The 15051-nt window shown below is 37.4% G+C and overlaps 1 protein-coding gene across 2 annotated transcripts in view; it reads left to right on the forward strand.

The window, feature by feature from the left end:
- Positions 1-14818, forward strand: part of LOC124554861 (GTPase-activating protein and VPS9 domain-containing protein 1) — a 345101-nt gene extending 330283 nt beyond the window's left edge. For both annotated transcript variants that reach the window (XM_047128529.1, XM_047128530.1), the window contains exons 28-29: positions 11784-11981; positions 14660-14818. In XM_047128529.1, the coding sequence (XP_046984485.1) occupies positions 11784-11981; positions 14660-14800 (339 nt within the window). In that variant the 3' untranslated portion in view covers positions 14801-14818. The remainder of the gene's footprint in view (positions 1-11783; positions 11982-14659) is intronic.
- Positions 14819-15051: the final 233 nt, after the last annotated feature.

Here is a 15051-nt window from a genome sequence, read left to right on the forward strand (position 1 = left end):
TGTCAGTTTTATATACCTTGGAGCCGCTACTTCTCATCCAAGTAGCTCATCTTCATGGTTTCACAAGGCTGAGTGTAACTTATTTCAGTCTTCCAATCAATAAAAAATAATCTTTAACAATACCAGGAGTTGAAACCAAGTCCTGCACAAACACACACACTGTCTGCTCAGCTATTGCAATGAAATTTTGTACGTTAAGGCATCAATTTTCATTACTGACATCACATCTTTGATGCTGAGCAGTTTGTCTCCTAATATGTTGACTACTTTAATGGTGCCTTCACATACAATCAAAACCATCTCAGACTTGATTCATAAACAAATATCCCATGCTGTAACCCCTCCATTCTCATAACTGCTGTAGCCACTAACAAGATACGTAGGAGTACCTCTCACATTACGCAGTACCACCATAAATGGAATGGATAAAGCACATTATCTATGTCCTGAAATGATGAACATTCTTCCTTGTGCTATATTTTGAGTGTTTTTCTTTGAGCTGATGTCCTTACTGGCTGGATATAGAACATTTCTTTTTGCCTTATGTTCATGGACACTGAAGTTCTTATTTGTGTATACCATAGACATAACAATATGGCTAGCATATAAACAAGGGGCCAACTTTGGATTTTAATAGGGCTAACATAGCAATTTTATGTTTATCCATTTTCGTAAATGAACTGTGTGGATTGTGCACCAGATACAGCTTGAGAACTGTCACTGAAATGTGCAGTTGTCGCAAATTGCGAGGAGGAGACAGTTCCATGTTATGTGCCAGCTCGTTTCCAAGTCTGCACCAACCATGATGAAACCACATTTGTTGTGCTTCATGAGAAACGAGGCCTGTGTGAGGATGGCTTTAGGCCACATTACTTTATTAAAGTAACCAGTCGTCCTCAACTTGTTCATTTGGAGTATGTTTATAAACACAAAATTTGGATATTGGACCTATTTCTTGGACAAAAAGTTTATGAAACTCATCGAATTGAGTGGAAACTGAAGTGCAAATATGTTAATTCAGCTCTCCTGTTGCATGCAGTGATTGAGAAAACCAGATACTAAACATGTATGCTGTTAATATTGTATCCTCAATGTCCTTACTACTTGATAACAACAGTTTGCACAATGTTCTTCAGGCCAAGTGCACTGAGAGTGTGAAATACATTGCTTGGAATCATTTGTAGTATGTGAAAGCATTCTAATAATAGAAAACTGCTAGAATGAATCTCTAGAAATGACTGTATTCCTAGCAGCAGCACTGTGTTTTCATTATTTTGTCACACAAAATAGAATCAAAGGACTGCTTTACAGATTAGATTTTGTAAAAGTAACAGGATAGTAAAGAACTCAATAATTTGAAATTTAATATCAGCAGAGCGACACAACTTCCACAAAAGATGTCGGCCTTTTTTTTTAACAGTGGAAGAAATATGACTGTGAGGTCCTTGGTGTTCAGCAGTAAGTTATGTCTCAGTTGATTTAATTGTTTTGATTTATTTATTTATTTGTTCCACTATTTGATGTATTTCAATTGCTACATGTTATATCATCACATATAGGCATTGACATTTTGATAATACAATGACAATTACACAGTGTATTCTGCAAGTCAGTGAATTTATAAAACAGGTTACAGCATAATACATGTATGATATTTTAAAGTGTATTCAGTTCTTCTTTACAGTATACTTGCAACCCAAAGTCCTCGATAATATGTTGGATGTATTCATCTGCCTTAGCTCGCGAGGTGCGGGACCATACAAATGTCGATGTGGTGCTACAGAGCACATCACGTTTGTGTGGTCTCGCATCTGTGGGCACAATCACCAGTTGTCCTAAACGTATGTATAATAGAAGATTTCCTATTGTTAATTTGTGTTGCGTATTTTAAATTAGAAGTAGCACCATGAAAATTTCTGTACTCTGATATGTGGTTCACACAAATAAACTGGATAAAAGTTATTTGCTTGGCATTGCTTGTTGGCAAGCAAATTTACCAAATACTGGTGAAGCTTTACGTTCTTGTAACACCTTCTGGTCCATAGCTTTATGTTACAATATTTTAGATTTTGTTGGTATTTGTAGCTTGTAATGAGGCATTCCATTTTTGTTTGATTTCCCTGCCTGCTTTGTCACGTGCTTTTTCACTCTGTGGTTTCTGAGGTACCCAGTCCGAGTTAGTACATAGGGCTCTACATTTCTGTGCAAGTGTCCTCACAAACTTACAGTGGTTAAAGATTCAATATTTTACAGGATATTCAATTTGTCTTTACAGTATACTAACAACCCAAAATCCTAAATAATATGTTGCATAAATTCGTCTGTCTGAGCTTACAAGATGCGGGACCATACAAATGTTGATGTGGTGCTAAAAGAGCACATCACATTTGTGTGGTCTCGCATATGTAGGCACCATCACCGGATATCTCGAACGTATGTATAACATAAGATTTCATATTGTTCATTTTTGTTGTGTATTTAAAGTTAGAGCTACCACAATGAAAATTTCTGTACTCTTAGATGTGTTTCGTACAAGTAAACTACATAAAAATTCTTCACTTGGCATGGCTTGTCGGCAAGAAAATTTATCCTACGCTGGTGAAGCTTTATATACCTGAAACGTCTGGTCCATAGCTTTATGTTACGAGGTTTTAGATTTTGTCAGTATCTGTTGCTTGTAACCATTTTTGTATGGTTTCTCGACCATCTTTGTTACCTGCTTTTTCACTCAGTGCTTTCTGAGGTGTGCAGTCTGAATTAGTGTATAAGGCTCTACATTTCTATGCAAGTATTCTGACAAAATTACAGTGGTTAAGGATGTGATATTATACAGTGTGTTCAGTTCTGCTTTACAGTATAATAGCAACCAAAACTCCTTGAAAATATGTCAAATGTATTCATCTGTTCTAGCTTACAAGGTGTGGGGCCATACAAATGTTGATGTGGTGTTACAGGAGCAATGACACTTGTGTGGTCTCACATCTGTGGGCACCATCATTATGGATCTTATCATATTTTTATTATAATATCAGTGAACCTGGCAGTGCTTAGCAGTTGCTGAACATGTTTGCAAATTGGATATACGTTGCAGCCACCTCCTCCTCCTCTTTCCATCCACCTCCTCCTCTGTGTTCATTTTCTCCCCTCACTCTGTCCACCTCCCCTTCCCCCATCTCTCTGACAATGCACCTTGTTTATTGATGTTGCAAAGGAAGCCTGGATTGGAAATTGAAGTTGCTTAAAATGAATCGGTAAATCTGTTGGGGTCATTGGTATACGGTGTATGAGAGAGAGGTCTCTCTTGCTGCTAGGTCTGTGAGAATGTAGCTTCAATAAAGGTATTCCACAGGGTTTTAATTGACAAATGGGTAGGATTACAAAGTTTCAGATAATACAGATTCCATAGTAGTATTCTAATTGTAAGCTGATAAGCCAATACAACTTTCCTGTTTTCTGTTAAAACTAACTGTAAAGAATAAAATGAAATAGCACATGGTTTTGCATGCAAACTTTGATTAAAATTATGTGTAAGGGGCAATAATATATATGTATGAGAAGTAATTTGTCTAATTGGTTTAAGTGCCATGATATCGTAGCTAAAATTGACTACAATAAAGAAAACTAAACCACAGCATTTCTATCTCGCAGTCAGTTTTAAAAGGAACCAGTACAGTAGTGTTTTATATCCATCTGAATGTTTATCAGAGTATTGTGCAAAATTGATCAACGGCTTTTTGCCAGCAACACTTGCCTATTCTATCTTATGTATATTTATATATTACACATATTTTAAAAATATCTAATCTATTCAGATCCAAATTTTATTAGAGTATCATGAAAATTTGAAGTACATAGGCCAGAAACTCTCAATGTTAAGGAACACCTTGTGTAGCCTCTCTCTGTCCAAATGTTTATTACAGCTTCATATAAAAATTTCAAGTAAATCAGTGAAGAACCTTGCAAGATTTTTGGTAACAATTTTAAACTGTCACTTGTCCTTATATAGTAACATAGATGATTATATCCGTTGTGTTTAAATCTACTTATTCTATGTGACCAAAAGTATCCGGACACCCTCAAAAACATATGTTTTTCGTATTAGGTGCAGTGTGCTACCACCTACTGCCAAGTACTCCATATCAGCGACCTCAGTAGTCATGAGACATCTTGAGAGAGCAAAATGGAGTGCTCGTCTGAACTGACGGACTTCAAACGTGGTCAGATGATTGGTGTCAAATGTGTCATGTCCACCCTCGGTAGCTGAGTGGGCAGTGCGACAGAATGTCAATTCTAAGGGCCCGGGTTCAATTCCCAGCTGAGTCAGAGATTTTGTCTGCTCAGGGACTTTGTGTTGTGTTGTCCTAGTCATTATCATTTCAACCCCATCAACACGCAAGTCGCCAAAGTGGTGTCGAATAGAACCAGCGAACGTTCTACCTGACGGGAGGCCCTAGTCACATGACATTTACGTTTATTTACATGTGTCATACGTCTGTACGCGAGATTTCCACACTCCTAAACATCCCTAGGTCCACTGTTTCCAATGTGATAGTGAAGTAGAAACATGAAGGGACACGTACAGCACAAAAACGTACAGACCGACTTTGTCTGTTGACTGACAGAGACCGCCAACAGTTGAAGAGGGTCGTAATGTGCAATAGACAGACATCTGTCCAGACCATCACACAGTAATTCCAAACTGCATCAGTATCCACTGCAAGTACTATGACAGTTAGGTGGGAGGTAAGAAAACTTGGATTAATTGGTCGAGCAGCTGCTTATAAGCCACACATTGAGCCGGTAAATGCCAAACAACGCCTAGCTTGGTGTAAGGAAAACATTAGACGATTGAACAATGGAAATACATTGAGTGGAGTGATGAATCACGTTACACAATGTAGTGATCCGATGGCAGGGTGTGGGTATGGCGAATGCCCAGTGAACATAATCTGCCAGCGTGTGTAGTGCCAACAGTAAAATTTGGAGGCGATGGTTTTATGGTGTGGTCATGTTTTTCATGGAGGGGGCTTGCACACCTTGTTGTTTTGCATGTCACTGTCACAGGACAGGCGTACACTGATGTTTTAAGCACCTTCTTGCTTCCCACTGTTCAAGAGCAATTCGGGGATGGCGATTGCATCTTTCAACACGATCGAGCACCTGTTCATAATGCACGGCCTGGTTACATGATGGCAACGTCCCTGTAATGGACTGGCCTGCACAGAGTCATGACCTGAATCCTATAGAACACCTTTGGGATGTTTTGGAATGCCAATATTGTGCCAGGCCTCACCGACCAACATCGATACCTCTCCTCAGTGCAGCACTCCATGGACAATGGGCTGCCACTCCCGAAGAAACCTTCCAGCACATGACTGAACATATGCCTGCAAGAGTGGAAGTTGTCATAAAGACTAAGGGTGGGCCAACACCATATTGAATTTCAGCATTACCGATGGAGGGTGCTACGAACTTGTAAGTCATTTTCAGCCAGGTGTCCGGATGCTTTTAATCATATAGTGTACATACATACATACATACAGTGTGTATATATATTTCCTTTACATACTTGCACCAAAACTAGAAAGAAAAATGTCTGGTAAACATGGGCTTTAAAATACATACCTTAAGAACTATGAGCCTTGTTCATCTTCACTTCTCAGGAACACATCTCTTCTACTGCAATCTCCTTGCTTTCCATATTTTGCAAAGGAGGTAGTACGGACCAAAACAAGAAAGAAAGTCCAGTAATCATGGGCTCTAAAATGCATACCTTACGAGCTAGGAGGACTTGTTTAATAGAAGAGACGTGTTCAACAGTATCAAAGCTGAGCAAGTGCTCACAGCTCTTAATGTGTGTATTGTAGAGGTCATGTTCCCTAAACTTTTTTTCTTGTTTTGGTGTAAAAAAAACCTGCCTCAGAATCCATGAGAGCAATTTTGGTACACTGTGTTTATCAAAACTGGATGATGGTTACATCTGTTTTCTTGCTTTTTGGATTTTCCTTGCAATAATCAGTAAATTCATTTAAGGAATAAAATGGATTTTTCAGTATTTCTCTGGCTGTGTGCTTGAAGCCATTAATGTTCTTTGTGTGGCTGATATTGTTTGGAAGACAATTGAATAGATACACCCCTACTGTTAAAATATTTAGCAGTTTAAATTTTTGTCTGTAGCTTGTGTGGCATTGGTCATTATGTATATATCCCTTTCCTGTATGATGAGTAACTTCTTCATATTTACTGGACTCCCACATAGTTTCAAACTGCACAAAGTAAAACATTTTGAGGACTTCAATACAAACTATTTTGGCTTACTTACTTACTTAGTGCATAGCAGCATGAATTTAATTAACTGCTTAAGCGATTGATGTGCTGTGTCTTACTTTAACCTACCATTGAGGTGCCGACCCAGAAAATTTACCCAAGCCATTTTCCTTAATCTTTTGCACAAACTATTTTTTTTTTATTGCTTTTAAAGCTAGTGATGATGAGTTTTGTAATTTTATATCCATTTATTATTTGTATACTATTCATCTGTTCTATGTGAAACACTTTCAGCTCCATGTGTATCTTCTTTGAGGCTTATCCCCTTAATTAAAATACAGGGTGTTTAAAAAAAATTTAAAAATCATCCAATTTGGAACATCTGTATTTGTGAAGCTAATAAACATATACAATGAATTTTGTTTTTTGATGATCAAGAATTTCAAAAAGGGTACCCCCCCCCCCCCAATACCGTTTCATAACGAACGTGTCTTTAGTTACAGCTTCCACAGCTGCTGTTACGTGATGTCTCAGTGTTGTTGTTAGTAACGGACTCGCCTAAACAGGGTCTTTTATAAACCCCCACAAGAAATAATCACATACAGTCATGTCTGCTGACCTTGGAGGCCAGCAAAGTAAGGTTGACTCATTTGGCCCAGTGCAATCATTCTATCGTTCAGTAATCCTTTGATCTAAAAATTCCCCCACTTGCTAGACGCCATTGTGGTGATGCCCCATCCTGTTGGTAAATAAAGTCGTTTGATTCAATCTCCAACTGTGGGAAAGAAAGTTCTCAAGCATATCAAGATATGTGCTTCCTGTAGCAGTGTTGTTGGCAGAAAAAGTGGATCATACACTTTTTCCCGTGAAACTGAACCAAACACATTAAATTTTGGAGAATCCCTCTCATGTTGTACAACTTCATGAGGTTGTTCTGTACCCCATATTCTCACATGACAGTTGATCTTTCCATTTAAATGGAATATTACCTCATCACTAAACACTAAGCGTGGAAGAAAACCGTCATCCTCCATGTTTTCAAGAATGAAATTACAGAACTCCACAGGTTGTTGTTTGTCACCTTCACAGAGAGCTTGCAGTAGCTGAATTTTGCATGGTTTTGTGTGTAAATGTCAACGCAACACGTGCCAGATGGACATCGGTTGCATGTTGAGCTGTCAAACTGCACGGCAAATGGATTTATGCGGACTCCTTGTAAAACTACGGCGGATGCATTCGACGTCTGTGACAGACCCTCGGGGACAGCCCGGCAATTTGCCTTTCCACTAACAACCTGTTTTCGGAATTGTTCATGTCATCGTCTAATGCTGTGCGCTGTAAGAGGATCCACACCATATGTAGTACGAAAGTTATGTTAAATAGTTTTTGGTGACATACACTGTGCAAAATGTAGAACACAAAATGCTTTCTATTGTCCTGACACCAGTTTTAGTAGAACTGAAGTGAGCGTACGCTGCTGCTACCTAGGGGGAACCATGTAAAACTCAAGTGTTTGCTCTTTCCGACAGTACATTGTTCACATACATATCTCAAATAACGTAACAGTTATGATTTTTTTTTAAATGAGATGATTCTTTTTGATACATCCTGTATTTCTGTCATCAGCAGATAGTATAAAATTCTGTTGAAGTTTATCATGAAGCTCGTTAGTATACACCAAGAACAGCAGTGCCCCTAGGCACTTCCATGAGGCTTGCCATTTAGGACCTTCCCCATGTCTGATTAGTATTAATTACTCCCCCTTCTAATATTTCTAATTTTTGATATCTGTTCCTTAAGTAGGATTTTATCAGATTGAATGCAGTGTCTCTCATCACCCCGTAGAATTTTACCGTATTTACTCGAATCTAAACCGCACTCGAATCTAAGCCGCACCTGAAAAATGAGACTCGAAATCGAAAAAAAATTTTCCTAAATCTAAGCCGCACCTGAAATTTGAGACTCAAAATTCAAGGGGAGAGAGAAGTTTTAGGCCGCACCTCCAAATCGAAACAAAGTTGGTCCTTTGTAATATGAGACACAATTTAGGTCGAATGAATGACGATACAGCTACAGTAGTTTGGTGAGAGTCGTAAGCTTAGCAGTTAAGCTTTACCAAGTAGCCATTGCTATGCGTCAGCAGCTCCATTCGTATTTATACGGGTACCCTTCCTTTTTCACGTGATTCGTCTGGTTTGAATTGATTGTTTATTTTTCTTTGATCTGATAAGCGCTGTTCTCTTTGTTATAGGTGCTTACGTCACTCTAAGCTGAAAAAGCATTGCTGTACTGTGTCATGCACTGTTTGTCACATTTCGATAATGAGTGTTTACGGCCTGTCGCCGCTCGCGACATGGCTTCCTTTTGTGCGCGCTACCGCTGCTTACAATAAAAAAAAAAAGAGAGAGGAATCGTCTCATTAGCGAAACAATGCCAAGAGACTGCTATTTGTTGTTACTTACACTGCTGCTTTCTTTGATAATGATCAACAAGAACCAAATAATATGCTGGGTATGATAGAAGTTCTGAACGAGAGTTTAGCGAAAATTTTTCTCCCTTTGAAAATCGTTGCAGACGCCTCTTTAGTAAATAACATTCTGCACAGAAATTAGTACCGAGCGAGGTGGCGCAGTGGTTAGCACACTGGACTCGCATTCGGAAGGACGACGATTCAATCCCGCGTCCGGCCATCCTGATTTAGGTTTTCCGTGGTTTCCCTAAATCGCTCCAGGCAAATGCCGGGATGGTTTCTTTCAAAGGGCACGGCCGACTTCCTTCCCTAATCCGATGAGACCGATGACCTCGCTGTCTGGTCTCCTTCCCCCCAAAAACAACCAACAACAGAAATTAGTCATCTTAGATTTAAAAATCTAGTCAATTTCCGTGCTTCATTTCTGACTGTATCATTATTAGACATAAGAATAATACAAATATAAACATAACATAATGTGTATATTCTTCCGTGTTTGCTGTTGTCTCACTCTAGTTTCGTAGTTTATTTGGCAGACAGGATTTAAATGAGGTACCAGCAAACATGAAACAATACATGGCAAAATTTTTATATTCGTATTATTCTTATGGTGAAGAGAATACTGCATGTGATTCACAGTTCATAAAAGTTCCTATTAGCAACCATCTCTTCTCACAGGCAGGAAAAATTCAGAACGTAGAGTTGGCCATATTGACAAACATCCCAAACAGTCTTGCCAGTCGGATTTTCGTAGTACTTTGAAATGCTGATACATTCGAAGATGAATGATACGAAATTTGTATTTACTTCGTTGGATAATGTATGAAAATGCAGGGGTCGAAACTCGGGACAGAGAAAAAAAAAACCTCGTCTTCTACCTTTTTTTAATTTATTTACTGACGCAGAGGTTTTGGCACCAGTATTTATCTTTGTGCCTGCAAAGCGTGCCTGTGTAATGCTACATACATTCGATGGCAGAAGTTAGTTGTGGCGGCACCTACCAACATTTTTCCGAACTTACTTTGCACTCGATTCAAAGTCACAGGCGGTTTTTTGGATTACAAAAAAAAAAAACGGAAAAAAGTGCAGCTTAGATTCGAGTAAATACGGTAGCTTTTCCAAAAGAATGTTGTGATTAACTAAATCAAAAGCTTTTAATAGGTCACAGAATACCCCAATTACACATTCTTCCATATCAAGTGTTGGCAGTGCACTGTCCATAAGTACTTGTGTTGCTGAAATGGTGCATTTATGTTTTTGGAATCCGCGTTGGTTTCTGGCTAGAAGATTTTGTGATACGAAGAAGCTTATTGATACATTATATAAATTACATTTGAAGATTTTAAATATTACTGGTATAACAGTAACAGGTCTGCAGTTCTCAGGTTCTCTAGAGTCATCTTTTATGTACAGTGGTAGCAGTCCAGCAGTTTTTAAACTGTGGTGGTACAGTCCTCCTCTGAGAGCTTCATTGATAATGTTGGCCAGTGGTTTAATGATAAATTTGGATAACAGTTTAATAATCTTATTTGGGATACCATAGATGTCCTGGGTCTTGGTGTTATTCAACTTGTTTATTGGTTTCACCAGTATACTGGAATATTACAGTTCGTAGTAGTGGCTATTTGCACATGCCTTAAATGAGAAAGTGGCTCAGCTGTCCACAGGACACTTAATTGCCATCTGTACCAGGCAGAAAATTTGCTTAAGTAATTATGTGTAGTGGCTTCAGGATCACTTCAGTACCGTGTGTCATTAATAAATGCACCTATCTCAGAAATAAAAAAAAATAGTTCTTTCTTTTGCCAAATTTGTTATCTTTTTATTTGCCTAATCCTCTATTTTGCCAAAGTTGACGTATTTCTTGCTACATTTGGTACTATAATATCTATCATAGTCGGTGCTCTTTCTGCCAAATAAAGATTAATTTTTTGTCAAGTTGGGTGCCTTTTTTTTTTACCAAATTCAGTGTTATTTTTTGCCATAATTGGTGTTCCTTTTCTGCCAAATTCTGTGTTCCTTTTGTGCCAAATTCTGTGCTACATTTTTGCCAAATTTGGTGTAATTTTTTTTAGTCAAATTAGGTGTGTATTTTTTTGCCAAATTCTATGATATGTTTTTGTCATTCATTCTTGTTTAATTTCCAAGTTCGGTGCTTATTTTCCAAATGCGCTGCTTATTATCTAAATGCGGTGCTTATTTTCCAAATTTGGTATTTATCTTTCAGATTTGTTGTCTTTTGTCAAATTTGGTTTTGTGTTTTGCTGAATTCTGTTTTTCCCAAATGCAGTTTCATTTTTGCTAGTACTGGTGTTATTTTCTTTGTCACATCAACGTTGGTTGCTGTCTGGCAGAAATTAGCTATCAGTAAGATTATATACGAACCACAGCCTTGAGGTAATTAAAAGTCAAAATGCAGTTTTAACATTCAATAACTATCAGTTGTGAATATTAGGTAACTGCTGTCCTAACATTTATAACATTTTTATACAAAATTACAAATTTTGCAATATAAAAATCACAGATTTTGCGTTATTTCACGAAAAATCACTAATTAACATTTTTAAAAAAATTCCCCTGTCCCTAACACTGAAAATTTCAGTTTTGCTATAAATAATATTATTTGTAATTGACAGACAGGAGGATAACTGCATAGAACAAAAATGTTTCATCAGTTACGCAGGTATTTATAAATCTTCACTCTGTTTCTGGACAGTTCACCGCTTCCAGTTTCTAGGGGTATAGAGTAAGACACTGATCACATACACAATTAAAGCAGTTGAAATGAGATAATGCCTGATTGGTATGCAACACACCTAACATACAGGTTATGTGGTTACAATCTTAACTGAGCAAAGCTACTGGGAGAACTGTCATAGTTTACACTTACTTTTGTAGTCTACAGTAGCTTACGGTAATTTTACAACCATCATTTTGAATTATTGATATTCATTTTTTCTGTTATGTTTGGATCATGTGCTATTTTATACACAGTAAATTTTGTACTTTGTCAGTAACCTCCATTGCAACCTATAAAATTTTGCAGATGTTCCATTACGAATGTCCGTGGCCATCAGCTCAAGCTGAAATTGCAGGAATATCTGCATACAAGACACCGAGAGACAAATTGTTGTGTGTCTTTCGTTGTGCAACAACAATAATGAATTTATTGGCACTGGCAAGTGATAATGGTGTTCCCTCTGCAGATGACTTCATCCCTGTCCTTGTGTATGTCTTAATAAAGGTATGTGTTGGTGTACAACTGTATCGAAATACTGTAACTTTTTTGTAAGTTTAACATTTCTTTGTCATTCAGCTAAAAAATATTTCAACATAGAGCGGTATTTCAGGTGTTCAGTTAAATATAATTTGAGTAATTTGTAAGTAGGAGAAAATTAACACTTTTATCCATAACTCACAATCGAAAATTGTAATAAAATATTAAAAAGCAGCAATTTAAAACTCGATGTTGTTGTGTAGTGTTTGAATTATGTTATATTCTCTTGCAGATTAGAAGTAAAAATATGCAAAAATTTGAAAGAACTTTCTAGATGAGAGATATGAGCTTGGGGCTTCATGCTCTTCTAAATCTGTGACAATATCGCCTCTAATCTCTTAAAGTGAGACGTGCTTTGATTTCCATGTTCCATGTGGTTTTCCTTTTTTCATGTTGTTGTAGGCAGCATAAGTTTTGTAATGTGCAGTGTTTCGGTGGTAGCTCAGAAGAAATAGCATGGGATAGTAAAAAACTCACAAGAAATAACAGTGAGATGACAGCTAGCAAATATGATGTTAGAGAAACAGATTTGCCAATGAGCTCCAGAAACATGCTATTATTGGAATTTTATATGCTTGCACATTATAGCTTGGAATTTACAAGCAATATGTGTATGAATACACTCTTAGCCATAGAATCTTTGTAAAGGAACAGACATGGCCTCTATAATGCATGTCTGCTAAACGAATGACAAGACATTTTGTCAGTAACTGAAATGTGTTTCCATGACTCATTAGTTGCATAAATGAAACATGGTAATTCATTATGAGCCAGTATGTTAATTCTTAAATGAGTTAGTACCATTTTTGTTGAGCTTGTTCTAGTGTGACACTATTTTTGCATTCGTGTTTCATTGAAGTCCTGTGTCTGGTACTTGGATTTATGTGTGGCAGCCATATACAACTCTTTTGTCATTGTGAAAATGTTTATTGGTCATTAGTTTCTTCACGCACAGGCGAAGATGGAAATTGTCAGCATTGAACAACACATTCCATATCAATCCTAGCTGGATACTGTGTTATATTGTGTTGTGCACTAAGCCAATGTTGGCAAGTAGTGTCTTGATAAGTACAACACACGAACTGGGAATTAGGCATTTCTTGTTCTGACTGTGTAATCACAATTTGCCCGGTGTTTCGCTGTAACAGTCCCTTCGGGGCAGGAAATCTATAAGCAGAAGACACTTTCTTTCCATGCTACCATGCAAATCGCTTTCAGTGTCAGCATAGTCCACTTGAATTTCATTTTGCATGTATATCCATACAGTATGTCGATAGTGCACTCACTTCCGGTTAGTTTTAAGGTTACATTAAGAGAGTCACATCTTATCACCTGTGGCGATACTATCCAGAAACTTATCACATTCTTTATATACCTTAGTGGAAATGTCGATGATATTGATACATGTTTGCAAGTGTGTGCTAGACATGGTCTTGGGGCATAATTTTTGAAATAACAAGCGCAATATGATTATTTTGTGCGATGGGTATGAGAATATCCGAGGAGGACAGTGGCTACTGAGTTCCATAATTACAAAGTTTTGATTATCCATAGTGCACTGCTGCATCTGCTCCACCATGTAATCATTGATGACAGATACAAATGGCTGTACTCTGCACTCTACATAATGGATGTATTGATGGCATGTAGAGAATGGCTTCGTAATGTCCAGCTCATAAACTAGGGTTAGCTGATGATTAACTTCAATTGACTCTGTGTTCCTCAGAAACTTTGTCACAGGCTTAACTTGTAGTTGGGGGAAGTCAGAATATTTACTCTCAGCTGCTACATTGGTGAATCTGACATTAAGAAGTGGAAAAGTAGAGTAGCCATGTCCTGAATCACTCTTGTATGCAGACTTGCCTTTTGCAGTGCATGGCTTGTATTTTGGTTGTGTGGGGAATTATTGATTGGTGGACTATTGTTCTGCAGTATGCACAATACCTCATGCAGTAGTTGATGTGATGCTGTATTAGTAATTGTTTTAAGCATAAAGTAGTTGGAAACATCAAGATAATTAGCTTCAGCTTAGGGTGTAACACTGAAACTAATTTCTCCCAAAGTTTTGATTTCCATCATCAGTGCAGTTTTCAAACAGGTAGACAATTAAAACCTTTAAGGAGGTATACTGCCTAAGGAGAACACAGAACAACTGATGATGATGACTTACTGAGAAGTTGCGACCTGAGGATGAGAAATACACTAAAAGAATTCCTATGATAACCATAATGTCGTTTTGGGCTGCGAAAAGAAATGTGTAATTTAGTTTGGAAATGCTGTATATTGAGAAGCATTAGTATGCTGGAAGTGACATAAAAAGAGGGTTTTTAGCACTCATTATCAGTTGGTGTCAGTGTACTAGGCAGTGTCGTCATGTGAAAATGTGTAACCAGATATTGGATGACTATGTAGATTTGTGATCAAACATAACATTTACAGATTCGTAACAGGTTTGGTGTTTGACAGGGTACTTATATTCACATTAAATTTGTAATTATGTTGAATTCTGTCCATCGTGTTTTGCTTGCTTTCCTGAATCTCGTATTATATTTTACTTAGGTGATATATTTAAACAGACTCAACTGTGTGTCAGATCTTTTTTACAAATGTGTTTTGATACTCCTCATGATTCCATTATATTACAGGCAAATCCACCATCACTTCTGTCAACTATACAGTATGTTGACAGTTTTTATGGAAATAGACTTGAAGGCGAAGAGCAGTACTGGTGGATACAATTTTGCTCTGCAATTGAATTCATAAAAACAATGGATTATAATGTCTAAATTTTTAAGCATGATATTTAGCAGGTAAGATGTATTATTTTCTTTAAACATATTTTTTTGATAGATACAGTGTTGCTTCTTCCATGACAAATTTCTTTCACTCTCTGCACCTGCCCCAAGTATTCATGTTTCTCAAGTCAGTACACACTTTTTGTGTCAATTTTCCTGTGTTCTATTTACTCTTTACCCCATTCTCTAGTGACCTGTTTATTCCATTCAGTAGTGCTTCTTCTACGATCGGACTTCAAAAA

The sequence above is a fragment of the Schistocerca americana genome, chromosome X (assembly GCF_021461395.2).
Source record: "Schistocerca americana isolate TAMUIC-IGC-003095 chromosome X, iqSchAmer2.1, whole genome shotgun sequence".
NCBI classification, from domain to species: domain Eukaryota; kingdom Metazoa; phylum Arthropoda; class Insecta; order Orthoptera; family Acrididae; genus Schistocerca; species Schistocerca americana.